The sequence below is a fragment of the Gekko japonicus genome, unplaced genomic scaffold (assembly GCF_001447785.1).
Source record: "Gekko japonicus isolate JY-2015 unplaced genomic scaffold, Gekko_japonicus_V1.1 scaffold2207, whole genome shotgun sequence".
Taxonomy (NCBI): domain Eukaryota; kingdom Metazoa; phylum Chordata; class Lepidosauria; order Squamata; family Gekkonidae; genus Gekko; species Gekko japonicus.
The window spans coordinates 197,189-210,139 of NW_015160899.1; the positions used below are offsets into that span (position 1 = coordinate 197,189).

The 12,951-nt window shown below is 46.3% G+C and overlaps 1 protein-coding gene across 1 annotated transcript in view; it reads right to left on the reverse strand.

Annotated features, from left to right (window-relative positions):
* The window catches only part of GTF2F2 (general transcription factor IIF subunit 2), a 131,689-nt gene that overhangs the window by 95,126 nt on the left and 23,612 nt on the right, over positions 1 to 12,951 (reverse strand). The window contains exon 5 of the mRNA XM_015423813.1: positions 2,785 to 2,823. Coding sequence (XP_015279299.1) covers positions 2,785 to 2,823 — 39 coding nt within the window. The remainder of the gene's footprint in view (positions 1 to 2,784; positions 2,824 to 12,951) is intronic.

Here is a 12,951-nt window from a genome sequence, read left to right on the forward strand (position 1 = left end):
CACTGCACTCCCTGGCTGAGAGGAAAAAGAGAGGCCCAGCGGTAGATCTTCAGCACCCTGATGGATTCTGACACCATACCTCCAGATGACCTCACCATGCAGTTTCACAGAAAGGAACTCCACAGCATATAAATATATATAACTATATAAAGGAGAGCCACTTTGGTGTAGTGGTTAGGAGATTAGGTTAGGACTCTAATCTGGGAGAACCGGGTTTGAATCCCCTCACTCCTCCACATGCAACTGCTGGTGTGACCTTGGGTCAGTCACAAGTTCTTTCAGAGCTGTTCTCTCACAAGCAGTTCTTGAGAGAGCTCTCTCAGACCCACCTACCTCACAGGGTGTCTGTTGTGGGGAGGGGAGGGGAGGGGAAGGGAAGGAGATTGTAAGCCACTCTGAGACTCCTTCGGGTAGTGAAGGGCGGGGTATAAATCCAATCTCCTCCTCCTCCTCCTCCTGTCAAAAACTCACTGACAGTTCCAGGAGAGTCAACAGGGTTGCCCTCCTCCTTGGACTTGGTATAGGTCCTTTGTCAGAGTAATGAAGGCTGTTTGGGTCTGAAACCAGGCCTGAAGTCAGATGGAAATGTGCTCAAGTATCTGAAGAAGTGTGCGTGCACACGAAAGCTTATATCGTGAATAAAACTTTGTTGGTCTTAAAGGTGTCCCTGGGCTCAAACTTTGCTCTGGCATAATCACAAGCTGCTTGGAGCTGAAGTACCACCACTCAAACCTTCCCCCCACCACACACCCCACCAAAAAAGAGTGTGTCCATCTGCCCCCTTGAGCCCCTTCAGGACTCTCCCTTCCTTCAACAATGAACTGACCACTGAATCCAGCCAACCAGACCTTCTGGCTTGCCTTTAAGGCGTGAAGAGGGTGGAGTAGAAAAGTGAAGCAGGTGGGGACAGAGATACCTTCAGTTTTCCCATCCAAATCTGAAGCAGTGTTGGAAGGAAGAGTGGGTGTGGGCTCCAAGCAAAGTGGATAAAATCTGATGCTTTCCATTAGCAGAGGTTTTGTTAAATTAAAATTAAGTGTGTCAAAGTATCAGTCGGGATGATAATTATGCATGAAAAGCCAGTAGGAAAAAAGCTTCATGAGGAGGAGTGCGGAATGATCCGTTCTGATCTTGGGGCTGGGGAAGTGCTCTGACCGGCAGAAGAAAAATTCAACTGCTGACTAATAGGAAATATCAATCATTATAAATAGAGCTGTACTGCGTATAGTGATTCTTCTCATCCATGGAGTAGGAGTACCCCATGCAGCTAAAGATGAAACACTTTTAAAAACCATTTCTGCCTTTCCTTTGCTTGGAAGGAAATTGTTCAACATCATCATGTCCATTCCAGGAACATCACACCAAATCTCTTTCGTTCAGAGGGGTGAGGCAGAACTCAATCCTTCTATATTAACATATTCCTCCCATGAAGACAAGGAGGGAGCGGCTTCCTCCCATGAGGAAAGTAACGTCTTGATTTACCAGGGTTCTTCCTGGACATTCCTGGCTCCTAGAGGCCATCTCCTGGACAGAAGATATGAGGGTCCGGGGGGGACACAGAAAATTTCAGGGGGGAACCCCCAACCCAGTTTCCCCCCGCCCCGCCCCCCAAGGCCCTTTTGTAATTTTTCCAGTATCAGAAAAATTAGAGTAACAATTTTTAAAAAAACACGTCCAATGAGATATTTTCTCTTTTAGAAAGAGTACAGCACTCCTAAGGCAAGGTTTTTAGCATACAGCATGAACAATTTTCAGGACTTCTGGAAAAGTCTGAGGAAAGCTGGAAAAGAACTCCGATGAACTATTTTTCTTTTCAAGTGGAAAAAAACCCTTTTCTTCCAAAGTATTTCATTCATTCCAAAGGCAAAGCATGAAAAAGTCTGAGGATTTTCTCAATGTTTCCAATTAAAAACTTAGGAAATCTGGGGGGAGCCTCTTACACTTATAGGTATAAAAATATTCAAGTTTTTCTTCTTTAAATGCAGCGATTTTTGCAACAATTAATATGCTGAAATACGTTTAATGATAATACATTAAAAAGTTCCGTGTTTTCATAAACATGCTGGCAGTCCTACCTACTGTGACGCTATGAGGGACTTCCTGTCCATATAATTTACTTCTGTTTACTACAGAATTTTTTTTCTACCTTCAACTTTTATTTTTCCTACCTTTGAAATGCAAAAAAATTAACATTCTATTTGCTATGGCAGCACTGGGTTCTGCAGACCATAACTCATTCTCAAGTACTGGGTATACTGGCAGCGTTTCTAAAAGGTTGGGTTTTTTTAAAGAAAATAAAGGGGTTTTTTTAGTAAGGGCTTGGTACCTTAAGCATTTCATTATATAAAGTCTGCTGAGGGGAAATCAGCATGGCTTCTGCAAAGGGAACTGTTCAGGATCCTTTGAAAACTGCTAACAAGCATGTGGAGAAAGCTGGTTTGGTAGACATGATGGACTTGGACTTCCAAATTTATAACACTCTAGCAAATTGGGAATGAGTTTCTGAAAGAATAACAGGACTGAAGATTTTATTTAGTGATTCTTGTAACTTGTACTAAACACTATGAAAAGTGTACTGAACACAATAAAATTTTGAATTAAAAACCTCAGAATAACGTAAGTAACTTCTAGAAATGAATTGTTTTGTTTTTTCCCAACTTTATACTCTCTGGAGTAATCTTTAGGGAAAGGTCAGATTACATCTAGAAAGCAAAATGCAGACCCTAAAAATGGAGGTTACTTTATCACTTGCATAATAATCAAACTGTTGCCAGCCACACTTACCAGCATTGCTGCTCTCAGATTTTTCATCTGTCTGGGACTCTGGAAACAACAACAAAGAGACGGTTAGGACTTTGTAGTCTCAGGTATCATGAGCTGGAGTAACCACACTCCACAGACTATTGTGAGCTGTCTGGGGAGACTTCAGTGGATGCCTGCACAGCACACAAGATTGTGCCAAACTGTGTTTCCCCTGGAGGAAATCTGGCGTGTCCACCGCTGCGTTCCCTTACTGACACCCACCACCAGTGCCTCTGTGCTGCTCTCCTTCCTGGGTCAAAAGGTCTGTGGCAAAGCGCAGGGCAGCCTTAGGCAGCCTTGGTGGACTCTCTCTGCTGAACTCAGTGAGCTGGAGATGAGACTGGGGAAGCTAAAGAAGCAGCAGACAAGAAGACTGAAAGGAAGGGGGGAAGCTCGTGAGAAAACCTGAACATAAACACAGGTGTGAAAAGCACCACACTGGGATAGAGTGCTGCCTTTCAGGTATGCTGGAGCCTGTCTCCATGAGGAGCAGTACCCGTATGCATACCACTTTAGAATTCGTGACTGTAGCCAAGACATGCTTGTTTTCCCTCAGCTGTGCAAAGGTGGGACTCCTCGCTCTTTCAGAAGCAGTTTCAGATATTTGATTCTGGGGGCCAGGGACACAGCCGGACGGGGCTCTCATGACCACTGCAAGGGGCTTCGTGGGTTTAACATACTGCTATACTCAACAAGCCTCCAGGGTGGGGGAAACTACACCAACAAAAAAAAGACGCTCCCACATCACCCAAAATGAATGAACAAAACACGTTCCGTGACAACTCAGAGGTTCATCAGAAGCAACAAGCAGAGGAGAACATTTCAGAACCTGGAAGAACTCTGACTTCACACACGACATCAGACGCGCGCTTGCCAAAACAGAATTGTTCAGGAGGACAATTCTCATGAGGGGAACAGGTTTGTAATTTCATCCCTTATGAAATGTATAGTGGATGCATTCTACAGTTTCATTTCATTGTTCTTTAATGGTGGGATCCAGTTTTACTGTATTATGTGTTGTCTGAATTATGCTGGGCTCTTTTGCCTTGTTCTTCTAATGCTATAATACGTCTTGCATCTTGGGCTGCGGTCACACTGACCTCTTACCGCGAATTGCTCCTGCAGTCGATTTATCCACAACTTTTTTTATTGGATGAAAACTGGTTACACGTCTCTCGTGAATCACGCAATGAGTTCAGACCAGCTGCGCCGCCCAAGTGGCGGCACAGGAATTTAAAAAAAAATTCATTTGCGCATGCACAAGGGTTATCATGTGCATAACTGTGCATACATATAATGGCAGTCGCCGGGGGGGGGGACACCAAATCGCACTCATTGTGAGAGGGGAGTCCAAATAGGGGAAAGTGCAGAATCGCAGTGGAAACACCCGGAAAGTACTCATTTTTCCAGGTGTAGGAAAACACGGAAGAGAACCGGGAGCATTGTGCGAGTGAGCTCGCTTCGGGGCGGGAGGCGGATTGGCCTGTCTGATCAGCGATTTTACATGCGAGAGGGAACAGCAGTGAATCCCGATCAAAACAACCATGTGACCACACACCCTTGGTGAGAAAGATGGACTAGAAATTAATGAACAAAGAGTTCCTGCAAGCTTCACTTCTTGTAGTGGATGGACTGGCTCCAATGCCCCTGGGCCAAGAACCCCTGCACCTCTTCCTGCAACCCACAAACTGGTGCCCTGCGGTTCATTTCCTGAAGACTTAACTAGGAGCAGCCAGCTCACTCTCCAGAGCATCACTGAGGAAGGCATCGCCCATGTGGCACAGCAGAATGGGGCCCCTTACAGAATAGGGGTGGGAAATTTATTTATTTATTTATTTATTTAAATTTATAACCCGCCCTCCCCGCGAACGGGCTCAGGGCGGCGTACAGATGGGGCCAATGCCCAATACATAAAACATTAAAACTGCTAAACTCGTAAAAAAGAAATGTTACCATGACATTTGTAAATGTTGCAAGCTAATAAACAAAACTGCCCCAGTCATCAAATGGAAATCCACAGCAACTTGACCACTTCTGTGCTTCAGGCATTCTATGGAGGCAGGTACAGCAGCGAGGAACTCAGAGCTAACGCACATTGAATGTGGCTGCATTTCTCTTTCCAACCAGACATACGTTCATGTCATCTACGCTGCCATATTGTTTATAGCTGCAGGTTCACATGCATGACCTGTGTACCAGTGGATGCCACATTCCTTTCCCTGCTTCTGCCTTTGTTACCTCTGACCTTGTAGTCTTGCCTATGTAGTGTCTCCCCATTAATTAGCCGTGAGACTAGTTTCGTTTCCCAGGCTCAGCTCTAACTGTTCTGGGGTTTCCTTCCCGCCCGCAGGCCAATTGGCCCACCGGTGGGCAGGGGGGCTGGTTTGAATGCTCTATATCTCTTGATGCTTGCCATGTATTAGTTATTCCTAACAGTGAACATGTTTCTGCAATCATAGTTCTAACAATAAAGTATAACCTTCTTGGAAGCGTGTGCTCTGTTGTTTGACTGTGGGTTCTGACACATAAGTTCATTTCTTAGTCCTCCTTACAGCTTCACTCCCCCCTTTCCTCCCTATCCAACCCGTCTCCAGTAACAATCGAAACAAACAACAACGTGTTACTCAGACCACAGCTTAACCGCAACAAAAAATGCAACCAGTCCACATTAGTTGGGTCAGGGCAGCAAAAGATGAGCAATGTCCAGTTGTCTGATGTCCATGACTGTCTAGGGAAAGCCATAGATTTCTCAAGGTTATCTTTTTCTTGGCTGTCACTAACTTGTTCCCTCTGTTTCAGGAGCCCATTGCCCTGGCAACATGGCAGCACACCTCAAAATGACCCTCTGTACATTTTTAAGGTGGCATTTATTCTGACCCTACAGAAGCTCCTAGACAGTACTACAGGGGATGCTGAATTCTCGTTCCCAGAGTTTTATAACCCCATGACGTATCCCCTGAATAGACACCCAAAGCATAACACACAGAAACATACCCCCTCACAAAAGGAGACCCTTAAAAAGCATTGGGCTCCAGTTACCCATATTCTCTGTCAGCCAAGACGGGGAAAGAGCTGTTTGAGAGCTGAAAGAGCCATCACTTGTAGTGGTGTGTACTGCCACATTCCCTCCCTGTTTAAGGATGGCACACGACATTTGGGCTTCTCCGTTTTTATAAAGCAGCTGGACTGCACGTTTCTTGCATGCTGTGCCTTCAGTGCTTAGTAGGGGGAAACAAGACAGAAAGCGGTATTAATTGCCATCTCCCTTGACTACCCATTTGTCACAGGGACATTTCACATCTCTCTCTCCCTGTGGAATTACCATGTGAGCCACCTGCACCCAGAGCGGCATGAGAGCCAAAGTGACACTGATCATGGCAGCGGCCACGAGCAATGCTTTGCCCTCTGACTGTAGGCCTGTCCGTCTCCCGGGCCCCGTTTGGCAAATCCCATGTGAGCTAAGCCAACTCTCTAAACAGAATCGTTATGATTTGGCATTTTTTTAAGTTCTCGGGGGTGGTGGTGGTTAAAGGATCTCAGTTGCCCACAATGCAAGTTCACAGCTGAGCTGCAGGCCAGACCTGTGCCTCCCAGCTCCAGCCCCGTGTTCCAACCACAGGATTTAAACAGAGGGAAGCCAAGGAGCTTTTCTCTGTCTTCAGACCCCAACTACACAGTGAAGGCAAATGCCCTCTTGACTCGGCCGACAACAAGCGAGGAGAGCAAATTTCAAAGTGAAGACAGGAAAGGCTCCGTCACATTGGGCCCCAGGAAAACCCCACGTTCGCTTGTCAAATGGGAATAACAGAGACACATCTCACAGGGTCTTTAAAGCAAAATCAGGAAATGTTCATTACAAATGGCAATGTTCATAGACAGCCTCCTTCTCTAGCAAGACCACTTGCAAATGAAGCTAAGAATTTCAAAAAGTAAAGCTGGCCACCCTAAACCTACAGAGAATCCAGCAGTTTTACTCAGGGGTCGTTATGTAGAAAAAGAGTTAGGGGAACTCATTAGCATAACTCATTAGCATATGCCACACACCCTGACATCACCGGAAGTGTGTCATAAGGCCACACACCCCACCCCCAACGGTCCCGGCCGCTGCTGCCGGCCTTGCAGCTCCACTGCCGAGCCCCATGAGGGGCCCAGCGGTGGACCTGCAAGGCCGGCGGGAGGGCGAAGGCCCTCCCTGGCCCCAGGCAGGCAGGGGTGGGGAGAGGCAGGGAGGAAGCACCTTACCCTCCCTCTTCTCCTGCCTCCTCCTGGCTGAATGAGGGCCGGAAGCGGGGTGGCCGGAAGCAGGGGGCGGGGCTTCGTCATGTGCCCCCCCCGTACCTCACCCAAGGGAACTGCGATCCCCCGCGATCCCCCCCGAAATGACCTTTGGTTTTACTCAAACGCTGTCGATAGAACTGGATCACTATTTTAAGCTGAATGTGATCATATAGCACAAATGCACCTTGGCTAAAACGGCCAGAGGGGTGCTATTCTTATTCACACAGCCCAGAGTGGGAGAGGCCGGTGTCGAGTTTGGAGCAGGGAAGGATTCTACCAGTGCTGGTATGGAGCAGCAGATGCCCATGGGTGTGTATTTGCATATGTCCAGTCTGAATGTATACTCGGGATTTTGGGGAATACTGGATACTGATTCCCCAAAAATGCCGGAAATACTCAGGAATATCCAAAAATATTTGGGGCTGCAATTTTAAGGCTCCTGGCCCTGTTTTTCTTCAAGTTTCCACGTCTTCTGGCCAATGGGAGGGGAGGGGTCACGGAGGCAGGTCTCCCAGGCAACGGGGCCGGGGGCACACTTGGGTGCAGGGAATTAATTTGGTGCCAAAAATATTGTTTCTTGACCTTCTCATAAAGGACACCCCCAACACACACAAGTATCACCGGAACAAGAGGCATTAGGAAAGGAAACAAGTATCTCAACAAGCGCAAGCAAATTCCACAGCAACGCCTCAAAGGAAGCTCATGCGCACCACACAACTGTAGCATTTGTTCTTTACAGGGATGGGTGAGAACAGGAGCTTGGTTTTGTTGGGCTTGTCACATTGGCTCTGGTTCTGCTGGGATTCTTTGGTTTGAGATTGGTTGTTCTGGGGTTGCCACACTGGCACGTGACTCTGCTGAGATTCTCTGCTTTAAGCACTGGTTCTGTCAGGCTTGTAGGTTCTGTTTGCATTTGGAGGCTTTTGGCCAGTTGCTGCTCTTGTGCGTTTCTGCTTTTTCAACAAAAAACCCCCCAGGAAACAATGAAGAGACATAGGATGGCCGGGGACACCTTGTTCAGGGTCCATAGAATTGGACCTTGGGGGCAGGGGTCTTTAGTGGGCATGCAGGGCTAGGTCTCCTGCAATTCTGGTGTCATTTAGCTGAAAAACAGCCACTGCCCCCCAGCACCCCTTAGGGAATAATGGAACCCAAATAATTTCAGAACACCTTAAAAAACTGAAAAACGGAAACTGTATCAGGGATCCAAATACCAGTATTTAGGCCCTTTCCAAAATCCACCACTGGAGCAGGCTGTAAAGGAAAGCCAGCTGTCAGGTTCATGCCGGGCAAGGCAACCCCCTCAAGAGGGAGGGAGCTGTTTGTATGCAGCTGCTTTGACAGGGTTCCCAAATGGAAGGGAACAACAGGGGGGGGCAGAAACCCGTTTATGGAGATGAAATGGCCAGTGTCCTTTCCACTGAAATCACACTTGTCTCCTTGCCACTTTTGCTGCTCACACTTTGAGAGGGTGGGGAGACTTCCGGTTGATGGCAGCAAGCTCACAGACTCACCTCCCGGACCTCCCAGGGGTGTCTCCGTGCTCCGGCGGAGGGAGGGGGTGAGTAGGCTCGTTAACCCTCCCAGGGGCTCGGCGAAGGGACCCTGGCCAAGGAGCTTTGAGGGGGTAGCCTATTCAATGGCTGAATGCCAGAGAATCGAGGCTCCCCCTTGCTCCAGTGGTTCGTCCAGCCGAGATCGAATGGTACAAGTGAAGCTAACCGGGTCAAGCACAGGAGATCGGGCGTGAGAAATGATGAAGGAAGTGGGGTCGGAAGACCAATTATGAACGTGAATCAACTGAGAAACGGTTTTTAAAAGAAAAGACGCTCCCTACCCTACGTGGCGGAACGGCAGAAGCGAGCGGGGAAGGGACGGCTCCCATGCGCATAAATCATTGAGCGAAGGGGGGAGGGGAGCGGAAGAAAAAACATGCAATTGCCCAGAAGTACTCACCCAATATAGCTAAACAGTCAAGCGCATATTCAGAGACTTTAAAAAATTTTCACGAAAGTAAACAAACAGAAAAAAGATGGCGGGGAAGAGGAACAGAGACAAAGAGAAACTTTTAAAAACGAAACTAGAGTCCCCGAAGCCGGAAACGACCAGTGAAACGGCTAAGGCGATGGCTGAGGTCATGCGCCCTCTACTGGAACAGCTAAATACCTTTAAAGAGCAGATGTCTGTGGTAACAGCGAATATTACAGCCCAACAAACGCAGCTGTCAGCAGTAACAACAAGCATCACTGCTCAACAAACGCAAATAACGGATTTGATCCAAGTAATGAAGCAGGATGCTGAGAAAGTAAAGGAAATGGCTGAATCAACGCAGAAAGTGAGGAAGAAAGTACAAAAATTGGAAAAGAAAACTGTTTCTTTGGAAGATCAAATGCTTCAAGTGCAAATGGATAAGGCCAATATGGTCCTGCGCTTCCAAGGGGTGCCAGAGAATAGAGGAAAGAATCTTAAAGAACTTATGAGTGAGCTACTTGCCCCAGCAACAGATATAAAGGTGGAACTGTTACTGAACAACATGGATGTGGCCTATAGGTCATATTCAGGATACATAAAGAAAAATAATCTGCCTGGGGAAATTGTAGTAAGATTCTCGAAGAGGCACGTTAGGGATGCTATCCTGAAAGCAGTGGCTGCAACACCTCTGAAGGCAGGGGAGAATGCTGTCAGAACACTTAAGGATATTCCATTTGAAGTAAGGCAACGCAGAAAGAAATACTAAGAACTTGTGCTCTTCCTCCAAACAAATTCAATTGGATATAAATGGCTATTTCCAGAAGGAGTAACATTTAAGATCAAAGAGAAGAAGGTAAAGATTGACTCTGTTCTTAAAGCTCAAGAATTTCTAAAACAACTGCTGGGAAGGTCAGAGGACGAGAAAAAAGAAGAAGATAGTAGATTCAGCGGCGAGCTGGAAACTGGTTCATCTGGCGAGGACTCTTTGTCTGAGCAGGGGGCAGCAGCCCCGAAAAGTCCCTAAAAGCTGCGGAAAAGAGAGAAGAAGAAGTAAAGGCTGAAGGACTCTGAATTGTGCCTTTGAGAACTTTGGTTCCTGGGGATGATGGGGGGCACTGTTATTGGGCAACTAAATGTAAATGGGGAGGGTTAAAAGTTTTAAAAGTTTGACACAGTTCATAAGAAGCACAAAGTTGAAAAGACTGGATGCAGAAAGCTAGTTGGAGGGTCTCCTCTCTTGGGTTTTTAGTCAGTAGTGGGTTCTTTACTTTTTCCTTTATATGTAGTTTTCCCCCTCCCTTTTTCTGTTGTAGTTTTTGTAGTGTTAAAAAAAAAACCAAAAAAAAATCCCCTTCGGGGGCTCAAAAAAAGAGAGAGAGAGTGCGGGGAGAAGGCAGAATATAAATATGTTCAATAAAAAACTAAATAAATGCTAAAGTTGCTGATGCCCATCAACAGGATGCTTGGGTCAATCACAGCTGCTTGGTTTGGATTACTGCCCTGTGCATTATTCTACTGCAACTGGTGTCTTAAAACTCTCTCTTGTTCTCATTGGCTAAGATGAAATGTTTGCCAGCCAACCTGAAATATAAAATGTCAATTGACCTGAAATGCATAGATTTGGTTCCTTAGAAGACGGTAGCTGGAGTGAGCTCTTACCTGTTGGTTCCAACCTATATGCCTGGAATTATATAAGGAGTCCAGTCAGCATGGTTGACCTCCTATTTCTCCTCCAGGTTTGAGGAGTGCACATGACAGAAGCCATCTTGAAAATAATTTGAGAACAAAGGCCAGTTCTGGGTCGGGTCAGGAGACACACAGACCATCTGGGCAGTTTCAGAGGGTGGCCGTCATAGTCTGCAGCAGCCAGATTTGACTCTAGGAGGGAATCTAGCAGATCTAGGAATACAGGAATTTGCCATGAAAAATACACGGCACACTCCCAGATGATGGTCCTATCATCACAGCAGGATTTTTAAAAGATCATAAGTAAGCCTGTTGTCTTCTCTAACTGGCTCTCCAAGGTAATGTAGCAACTCTTGAGATGTGGATCGGATGCAGGGGGCATCAGAGAGGGTGGTAAACTTCCATGGGAGTAGTTCCCGAGCGCACTGAATGCTCCCTGGCAGCAGACCTTTATTGATCCATATTGGATACACAGCTGGTGACAATCAGACATGCCGATCCCAGATCTACCACCTTGCACCATCCCACCCTTTGGGAAGCAAGGAGTGTAACACAGAGCTGCTTCTCTCCTGACACAACTCTCTCTGCAAAGTCACCTGCAGGACAACCAAGACAATCGCAGGAGCTGTAGGATGAACACGGACCTCTACGTGCCCACGGGACCTCTACATGGAGCTAATTCTTCGCCTGCACCGGAACCTGGTGGCCCTGATCAGAATCCACACATTTCTGAAGAGCAGATGGCATGAGCCAGCTGAAAAGGGGCAGCCTAAAACAGAGTGTCGCTGCTCACCAGGCTGTGCAGTAATTGCATATCTGAGAGCAGAAAAAAGCAAGTTTGTTCAGGTGACCTGCTAATATTGGAATATATGCAACCAATGCAGAACAGATGCGCCTCACCATACGAGCGAGACAAAAATAACCTGAGGCACATTGTTGCATGGCAACGGAAGATGTAAATATGGTGATGTTTACTGAAGTGCAATTTATACACTTCATGCACAAACAAGAGCAGGGGAAAACAGTCCACAGAAGGTGGGGGACCACTTCCGCCCTCATTCTCCAGTCAACTCAACAGCCGTGTAAGAAGGCTTTCCAGGGAGGGGAACCGTACCCTGGTGGAGAGTGCCATCAAGTCACAGCTGGCTTCTGGCACTGCCCCCTATATTGGAAAGCCTGAACACCAGGCTCTGACGTCACCACATGTAGTCATAACATTCCCTGAACTCTGCAGTTGCAAGGTACTTTCACAAGTGTTTAAAATTGCATTTTCTCGTGCACTCAACAAGATATTCTCTTGATTCTTTCACTGCAGTATTCCAGACACTTCACACTAGCTTACATGTTACTGAGTTCAGTTTCCCTTGCATATTTGAATGTATGTTTCATATAATTTACAAGCATATAATATTGGAGAGTGGTGGATGTCTGTTGTATGATGGTATTGTCAATTCTCACTCTATTTCAGATTTTTTGGGGGTAGATCAGTGGGTTTTGCTTCAGTTTGCCACAACAAATCCAGAAGGGAACTGGGGGTTTCTGCACATCCCCTTCTTCTGCTCAGTATTAAAGCCAGCCTTATAGACTAGAACTTTCAATGGACATTTAAAAGCACACTGCTTTCATCAAAGATGACAGAACAAACAATGAATGTGGTTCATCACACAGCTGTCATCCCCACTTTGCATGTGAGCATAAATTGTCAAATTGTCAAATAATACTAAGAGTTTAATAACTTCTGGTTTTCAGTATTACTTTTTATTTAACATTGACACAGCATGAGATAGTAATATGCACAAACTCATACTTTGGTAAGACGTCTTCACATACAGTAAACTTCAATCATAATCTCCAGTTACCAAAAAAGAACAGCTACACAGGATATTGGTGTACCATCACAAACGTTCAAGGGAACCAACAGTACGACAACAAATTAATCTTCCTATGGAACTTCTTTTGATTTCACAAATTAATTTCACAAATTAATGTGAAAGGCTACCACATCACTTCTGCCCCCCCAAGCCCCAAGAATACAGAGCATCACTTGCCCCAGACTGAGAGTTCCTGTCTATACCTTGTGGCTAAGAGCCACTGGTGGACCTCTGCTCCATATGCTTATCTAATTCCCTTTTGAAGCCGTCCATGCTTGTAGCCGCCACCACTTCCTGTGGCAGTGAATTACAAGTGTTAATCACTCTTTGGGTGAAGAAGTAC